At 35.7% G+C, this 9,675-nt stretch overlaps 1 protein-coding gene across 1 annotated transcript; it reads left to right on the forward strand.

The window, feature by feature from the left end:
* The first annotated feature begins 5,131 nt into the window (after positions 1 to 5,131).
* Positions 5,132 to 7,435, forward strand: LOC136987038 (polyubiquitin-C-like). Its single transcript, XM_067284675.1, is given in 3 exon segments — positions 5,132 to 5,220; positions 5,645 to 6,216; positions 6,219 to 7,435. Coding segments are annotated over 2 exon segments (1,599 nt in total). The 5' UTR covers positions 5,132 to 5,220; positions 5,645 to 5,651; the 3' UTR covers positions 7,253 to 7,435.
* Positions 7,436 to 9,675: the final 2,240 nt, after the last annotated feature.

Genomic DNA, 9,675 nt, shown 5'->3' on the forward strand with positions numbered 1-9,675 from the left:
GGCCTCAGTAACGAGTGATCCACACAATCTACACAGCATTGCATTTTATACTACTACTGTGTTCATCCTATAGAACAGACCTGAATCTAGATATACAGGTATACCTCACCTTACGTCGGTAATTGGTTCCAGGAGATGCGACGTAAGTCGAATTTACTTGTCACTAGGCTAAACCACAAATTACCATTCCCAGTTCTGTATTTTATTTATAAATGCATTTTTAATAATATATGGTTAATAAGAATCCATTTTAAGCTTACAAACAAACAAATTTTAGTTTTTAATACAGTACGGAAAAAAGGTAATCTAATCTAAGACGACAACACAGAAACAGATGTTTTCATGTTTCGTTCTCTAGGATTTATGATGATTATATTAACATTTACTGTAAATGTACATATTCTAATATGATTTTATGTGCTTTTAACGCTCTTCTAGCGATATTACGACTTCAATATTTGTGGCGGACGGATGTAAAGTCGAATAAAATGACTTAAACTTGATTTTTATTTTTCCATATACTTTTTTGACAAACGACGTATAATCGAAAACGACGTAACTCGAGGTATACCTGTATACAGTAAATGGTGATCAATTAATAGTTTTTCACGTGTATTGTCGATTATAATACTCGTTTATAGCCTCCTATTTATTTAAAATTAATTAATAATGAATTTAGAGAATTCTATTCAGCGTCAAATACCTTAGACCAGTGTTTCCCAACGTGGGGCCCATGCCCCACAGGTGGGCAATTTGATTTTTAAGGGGGGCAATTCAAAAATGGACTCGTCCAGAGTTTAATTAAGTTAACCATATAGCTGCTATATGCTATATTTATTGTAAATATTGATTTAAGTTAGTTTTAGTTTTCTTTGTTCTTTGTTTCCCTTTCCTTTATAACCCTTTTCCCTTGGGGTGGGATTAACAATTCTGGGAACCACTGAGAACAAAGAGATGAATGAAGCCTTAATGCCGGTGAAAGAGGAGAAAGGACATTCTTTGCCCAGACCTTGAGGTGGACAGACGTGAGTTGTGGTGTTCCAAGTCGCATTTGGCAACGACTGGAAAGTGCAAGAGACTTTGATGAAAGGATTGGGTTTTATTGTGGTTACAACAAAACAGTGTGGCAATTAAGTGTATATGTTAGGAGGGCATAAGAATTTTAGAAAGACTTAGGTGGGACATAGCACAAAAAAGGTTGGGAAACATTGCCTTAGACGAAACTAAAAAATTTTACAAAAATTGGTTTGAAATAGGCCCTATTACGGGACATTAGAACCAATTGGGCCGGGCCTCATTTACGGTGGCCTCGAAAACATTTGTTACGAATTATTCATTCCATTGCATTTCTTGACTACAAGAGTAAAACTTGATCTCTGAAAGGCCCTGGTTTACAGTAATCGTGTATTTATTACAATTCATTATTTAAATGTATTGTTTTGTAATGGCATAGTTTTATTATAAACAAAACTTAAATATAATATATATTGTGCAACAATAAAAATTACCCAAGGGTTACATATAGTAGTAATCTAAGCGTCTATTGTAATTAACATATGACTCATCGAAATGACTTTTGATTGTTATCAATATAATTAGATGACTCACGAGCGATGAATGTTAAATGTTTACAGGAATTTAGAAAAACACGACAGCAAAAAACATTATAAGATGTCAGATATTACATTAACTTTATTGTAAATGAATTCGGAATGAATTGAACTCTTTCTTTCTTTTTATATTAATTAATAAATATCTATGAAAATATTTTGACGTATTTGAATCTTTATATATTAATCATGCAAGAAAAACAACGAATCAAATATATTTATAGCTAACTAGCTGACCCGGCCAGGCGTTGTTGTGTCTCAAAATGTATCTATTATAAATGTATAACACTTCCTTCGTGGGGGGAATTTCAAAAAATCTTTTCTTAGTGTGCATTCTCTTGACGTACCCTATTAAAACGCAATCAAAAACGCATCTAAAATAGTATAATAAAAGCCGAGTTCTTCACAGTAAGCCTTAATCCTGTCCCTCTCCTTCGCAAGGAAATATTGAAAAATCCCTTTTTAGTGTATGTTCTGTTGACGTAACCTATTAAAACGCAATTAAAAACGCAAAAAACCGCATGTAAAATAGTATAAATAGAAGCCGAGTTCTTCACAGTAAGCCTTAATCCTGTCCCTCTCCCCGCTGGGGAATATCGAAAAATCCCTTTTTAGTATATATTCTGTTGACGTAACCTATTAAAACGCAAAAAACCGCATCTAAAATAGTATAATAGATGCTAAGTTCTTCACGGTAAGCCTTAATCCTGTCCATCTCCCCCCAGTGGGGGAATTTCGACATGTATATTATATAAAAACACGTGCGTATTCGAATGCAACGTTGTGTCAAAATTTCAAAGGAATCGGTAGGAACAAACGAACGTTATATTTTATTTATATAGATAGATAGAAAATGATCTGCTTTAGTCCATTCTCACAGAAAAGCATAATGCCTCACAGAAAAGCAAACTTAGGTCGTCGGAGTTAGCGCCATCTGTTGGACATAAAAGCCTTAATCCATATATAAAGATATTTTTGGAAGGGGGGAAATGGTGGTCTTCACATATGCCACAAACCTTCGCGGGAGCGTATTAAACAACTTCCCAAAGTTTCATGGCAATTGGATAAATGGTGTAGTAATGCATGAAAGACAAACAGACAGACACACAGACATACATTCGTTTTTATATATATAGATAGATTTTAGTTTAATATCTATATGCTCTGAATGGCGCCACGAAAGCTTATCGCGCCTCCGCCGAAAGGGATCAAATTCAAGACCAGATCAGAACAATCAGTTCGAGACTAAACTACAACCAGTGGCGTAGCGTAGTGGGGGTGGCAGGGGCGGCATTTTAGGGGGTGGCAAAATTTCACAATAAATAATAATAATATCTTGTAAAAATTTTTGTAATAAATGTGATTATTATATTGCAAAACATATATACATGACTTTTTTATTTGTAACCTGTACAATACACAATAATGATGATTCTTCTTGCCGAAAAGTTCTTTAGAATTACTGTATATTTTAGTCTTTTAAATTGACATACCTAAATAAGGGGGCGGCGAAATTTTCCTCTGCCCCGGGCGGTTGACTCTCACGCTACGCCAATAACTATAACTGGGTTATAGTAAGTCACCTAAAAGGATGATGATTATCCTTTCAAGTAAATCTTCTTAACAGGCTGAATGGAACGGATGAGCAAGGTATGGCACCAAATTGCCGCTTTGAAGACCCGGATTCGAGTCCGGGTGGGCTGAAAAACTTTTATGTTGGGACGATCAGCATATGTTAGACCTTGTCTTCGTTTGAGCCTGGCCGATCCATAATGGGCATGATTAAAAAGCCTTCTTACTACATGCGGACCGGAAGAATTAAACAGCGAAAGATCTAAATAAGAAATTTGACAAACGAATGAATAATTTAATTAAGAAAACAATTTAAAATGTTTTTAAAATCCAATATAAATTTAAAGGCGTTCAAGAATTTATTTATTGATGACTTAATATTAACATTAAAGTAAATTAAATAAACAAAACATATCGAGTAAGCTATAATGCAGCGTTTCTCAACCTGGGGTCGCGAAATATTAATTAATTTTATTTGTATTTACTATTTGGGGGGTCGCGGAGCTAAGAAGGTTGAGAATCGCTGCTATAATGTATTACTGTTTCACAGTAGCATATTGTATTACGACCAGGATCGGATAAAAACTTTTAGAGGCTCCTAAGCACTTAAAAGATTTCGGTGCCTCCCATAGCTTTATACGTAATTCAAAATATAAACAATAATAAAACAAAATAAAATTTTATATTTCAAAATGAATGACGCCAGCAAATACTTTAATTTTTTCATTTATTGTGGGACGCCCTTTTTGTGGACTCTGGTTCAACCGTCCCATTGGCATGATAAATCAGGCAATAAAAAAATTTCTGTGGTTCCTCCTTCCCGCGCTTATTTTACTTAATGGTTAATCAAGCCGTGATTACCATAATAAAAAATTATATATTATCCGATTCGTAAAAATAACTCGCAGGTCGGAAATTTCGTAACAAATAATATTCTATTATGTAACAAATATCTGTTGCGAATTTAACAGCAAAGTTCATTTCGATGTTCGACAGTTACATTAATCTAATCAAGATTAAAAGTTATCATTTAGATAAAAGTCGAAATCGTGAGGATTGCATTGTATATCATTGATATAAAACAATAAACGTGATTAGGGCCTATAATGTCGATTAAAATCTAAAAATATATTTTCTGTAGTTAAGATTATATTTCAAAAAATTATAAATATAATGTCTAAATTTAATACTCGATTTCATTATATTGAGTTGAGTATTTCGTGTTTTCTTTTTTATACCGTTTTTGAGAGTTTCAACTCATGTTAGCTTCATTTAGAATGATATTAATGCTAATGATAACAAAGATATTTAGTGGTATCGCCATCTGTTGACAGTTTAATTAGTGTTAACGTCTTAATAAAAATTAATTGCTAATTTAATATATATACTGTATATATATATTATTCAAACATGAAACTGACCGCAAAATATAAATATATAATTATATTTAAAATGAATAATCAATTATCAGCAATCCGTATTTATTTATTTTTTACGGTTGATTATCGATTGTTTGCATTTTTCCGCATTCTTATTTAGCAAGCATTTCTCGATTTATTTTCGTATTCGTAATCAATAAAAATCTTGTAATTTTATTAACATTAAAATAATAATAATTAATATTTAATTCGTAAATAATATATTAAATTAACGTTCGTTTTTTTCAAATGAAATTTATCCATATAAATTTCTTATTATTTCTATTCGATAACCATAAGTAAACATCATTTAATTTTTTAAAATTTTATTTTACAAAGAAAGAAATGTGAATCATCTTCGAGGTTACAAAATCTTTCCCGAACGAGAATTCTCTAGAAAGGGGGAGAACGGTCGCTGCCATTCCGATGACGTCATGCAACTTAATAGCAACTTGTTCGATCGGGATTGGCGAGTTTTCGCATGAAGTCATCTGCGGAAAAATACCGACGAATCACCGAGCAAAAAGACGACAAAGTGTTCTATAAATACGCTGCGCAAAGGATTTCGGTCATTCGTTCAGTGAAACTAACAGAGAGAAGTCATATTGCGATTCTTAAACGTAAGTAAACCTTTTGTTTCTCTGTAATTTTGCATTACGTGTCAATTTTTGTGTCGTATTGTAATACGTTGTGTTGCTAAGGTTTTGAATTTTCCATTTTTAATAATAATAATTGAGTTTAAAAGATTTAAAATATAATAGTTATCTTTTTATAAGTTTCGTTTTATGTGTTAAGGGCGATGTTTTCTGTTTACTAAATTATATTTCCGAAACTAAATATATACGTGAAAAATAGCTGAAATTTGACCTTCGTTAGCTGCGTCATTCGTCCGCCATCTTGAAAATAGGTTGTTCTGACTGTTTAAAACTTGTTTCCATTCAATAGAGGAAGGCTCTCGTCTATTGTAATCCATACGTTTTTAGAAATACTTTTAAGCCTTGTGTAATTTTTATTTTGTAATTAAATGATTTTTATTTATTTCAGGATAATAATGCAGATATTCGTGAAAACGTTGACTGGTAAGACTATCACTTTGGAAGTGGAACCAAGTGATACGATCGAGAACGTGAAGGCAAAGATCCAAGACAAAGAGGGAATTCCACCCGATCAGCAGAGGTTGATCTTTGCTGGAAAGCAATTGGAAGACGGGCGCACTCTGTCCGATTATAATATCCAGAAAGAGAGCACACTTCATCTCGTACTGAGACTGCGTGGAGGAATGCAGATTTTCGTCAAGACCCTCACTGGTAAGACCATCACTCTGGAAGTCGAACCGAGTGACACAATCGAAAATGTCAAAGCAAAAATCCAGGATAAGGAAGGAATTCCTCCCGATCAGCAACGTCTGATCTTCGCCGGTAAACAATTGGAAGATGGTCGCACCCTTTCTGATTACAACATCCAAAAAGAGTCTACCCTTCATCTTGTGCTCAGGCTTCGTGGTGGAATGCAGATCTTTGTTAAAACGCTCACCGGAAAGACCATCACTCTGGAAGTAGAGCCGAGTGATACTATAGAAAACGTAAAGGCAAAAATACAAGATAAGGAGGGCATTCCCCTGATCAGCAACGTCTTATCTTTGCCGGAAAGCAGTTAGAAGATGGTCGTACTCTCTCTGATTATAACATTCAAAAGGAATCTACTCTACACTTGGTATTGCGACTGAGAGGTGGTATGCAGATTTTCGTGAAGACACTGACTGGAAAGACAATCACTCTGGAAGTGGAGCCGAGTGATACCATCGAGAATGTAAAAGCAAAAATCCAAGACAAAGAAGGAATTCCTCCTGATCAACAGAGACTTATTTTTGCTGGAAAACAATTAGAAGATGGTCGTACTCTGTCGGACTATAACATTCAGAAAGAATCCACACTCCATCTAGTACTGAGACTGCGTGGTGGAATGCAGATCTTCGTGAAAACACTCACCGGGAAGACCATCACTTTGGAAGTGGAGCCTAGTGACACTATCGAAAATGTAAAGGCTAAGATTCAAGATAAAGAAGGGATACCACCCGATCAACAACGTCTGATCTTCGCGGGTAAACAGCTAGAAGACGGTCGCACTCTCTCCGATTACAACATCCAAAAAGAGTCGACCCTTCATCTGGTTCTCAGACTTCGTGGCGGTATGCAGATCTTCGTAAAAACACTCACGGGGAAGACCATCACTTTGGAAGTGGAGCCGAGTGACACTATAGAGAACGTCAAAGCAAAAATACAAGACAAAGAAGGCATTCCTCCAGATCAACAGAGGCTGATATTTGCCGGGAAGCAGCTAGAAGACGGACGTACGTTGTCGGACTACAATATCCAAAAAGAATCTACCCTTCACTTGGTGTTGCGATTGAGAGGAGGAATGCAAATATTCGTGAAAACATTGACTGGTAAAACAATAACACTTGAGGTCGAGCCGAGTGACACGATCGAGAACGTCAAGGCGAAAATTCAAGACAAGGAAGGCATTCCTCCAGACCAGCAGAGACTTATTTTTGCAGGAAAACAGCTAGAAGACGGTCGCACGCTTTCCGATTACAATATTCAAAAAGAATCCACCTTACACTTAGTTCTGCGTCTCAGAGGAGGAAATTAAGAGTGTAAAAATAAAAGTAAAAAAATTATATGTATGTAGTGTAAACAATATTGTGGTGAACTGTTAAGTAAAAACTTAAATATTCTATTAAATTCTATTGCAATGACGTTTCTTCAGACTTAAGTTTATGTAATAACTGTTTTTATTATTTCAAAATTTTGAAAAATAAATAGTGGAAGCACATTTTGGTGTATTTTAATTCCCTAATGACGCGTTAACGTCTCGACAAACCCGAACATATTACGACATTCAATTTAATGCAAATGCAACTTTAGACGATTCTCTTAAATTGCATAAATTGATAATTTTTTTTTACCTAAACGCTTTTTTGTAAGGCAGTTTCAAAATTAAAACCAGTTATTGTGACTCAGTTTAAATCCTTTTTATTTTAAAACCGCTTGACTTTCGGGTTGAACCGGAAGTTTGTATATAATTTAGGCCTATGGTTCTGAGCTTTCCGTATCTAGTTTAATTTTCATTTAACTCCATTCTCGTTATTAATGAAGGACGGAGTGAGTCTACACGTCTGCGATTGTAAACTGCAGCCTAATAGCCGGAGTTGGAGTCCAAAACCTTAAATAGAATTGTTAATTTGTACATTTAAACAATCCCCCAAGATTATTTCTATCGTTTACATAGTTTATGAAAAAGGGAAGAAAAGAGGATGATTACTATTATGAGTGGATATTTTTTAACATTGGATGACCCCGCGAATAATTTTCTATTTAGGATTATATTGTATTTTGTACCGTAATTATTGGCCATGTGTTATATAATGGAATGTCGACCCCGTTGTGCATCAGTTGTCTAATCTTTAATGGGCTCGACATATGGGGGGGAGATTAATTCCTAAAATTCCCGAAAAATCTATTAAATACCCGAACCCGAATATTTAACCGCAGTGTTTTACTATGATTATAGTTTTAGATTCGGATTCTTTTATAGAAAACCCGACACACTTCTACTCGGGCGATTATTAGTTATAAGTCGGAAATAATTTAGAGGAATAATTTTGTCATTGCTTGATACTTTCGTTCTATGAGATATGTCTGACAGCAGATTGACCGAAATAGTGTCAGTAGGGCCGTCGAGAGAGGAGCCGGGAGTTTTCTCCGAGTTCAGAAAAAACAAGGGCCTGTAGTAGTATTTTTTCCTATAAATTAGTATTATTGATTTTTTTTTGTTATAAACATTCGGTCTTAATACTTTGCCATTTATTAAAAAAGTAAATATATTTCATTTGTTTAAAAAAGGCAAAAAGGGTCAGCGCTACCCTGAGGCTCCGTACTAAGCTTTCGATAGCCCTAAGGATGAGTTCGTTAATAGTGGTCGCTCCGCGTCTCCGTCATCACTGACCTGCACTGCTGTTTGTAGGTATTTGGGAACGACGGTGAAAAAGATAAAACTATGGCGGCGCTCTTACTATCGATAGTACCATGATGGAGAGATGTACGATTTTAAAATATGCGCTTTTTACAGAAAAGTTAAAACAAGGGTCCTAATTGTAAAATTTAATTATAAAATGGATTGTCTTGCCGACAGAGTATTCAAAGTAGCCAAGAAAAAATTCGAGACGACACATCCACCGTATGAATTCGCGCTTTTACAGTTTCTAAATTTTCGTTCATAAAACTACACAATGGACACTGAAACGAAACTATCCGATCCACGGAGGACGTCATGATGCTTTCCATGGTAAACTACTACTACAAGCAGGCCCGCCGTAAGCGGGCGTGCAAGGCGTGCACCGCACGCGGGCGGCACGTCCAGGGGGCGGCAAATTGGTATTGCTGGCAAGCTTAGCGTAGATAGTCGTATTTAAACAGGGGCGGCATAATCGGTATTGCACACGGGCGCTCAAACAGCTAGCGGCGCTGCTGACTACAAGCAGTCGTTTTGACGTCCGACAGCACCCACTCCGGCTGGAATATAGGAACGCATTCCGCAGGAATTTTTAAACGGATGCCGCGTGCGAGGAGTTACGCGGAGGAATAAAAGAACACATCCAATGTGTAAGGCTGCCGTTGTGAGGTAATCGCATTCGGATCTGGATCGAAACCTTAGGAAATTTTCACGAGTGGCTTCTAGCCCCACACCTCATTACCCAGTTGTTTCCATTGTGGTCCAGACTAGGGCGTTCCTTGGGCAACTCTTGGCAGGTGTCACTCAATCCAGGGGGTCACCTTAAAAAATAAAATTTAATATCCAATATATCTTTATATATTTTTTCGTATTTCGTAAAGAATTTATAGGATTTCTAGTATGTATGCATGTAGATTGATTTATAGTTTGGTTATTTGAAAAGGTTCTCTCAATACTTTAAAATACCAAATAATATGCTCCCAAAAATTCGGTAGGCACGTAAGAAAATTACGCATCATAGAGTTGATGATTTTGGCACGGACAGCTAGACGAATCCGTAA

Source organism: Centruroides vittatus, unplaced genomic scaffold (genome assembly GCF_030686945.1).
Source record: "Centruroides vittatus isolate TY-2023 unplaced genomic scaffold, ASM3068694v2 scaffold_1444, whole genome shotgun sequence".
NCBI classification, from domain to species: Eukaryota; Metazoa; Arthropoda; class Arachnida; order Scorpiones; family Buthidae; genus Centruroides; species Centruroides vittatus.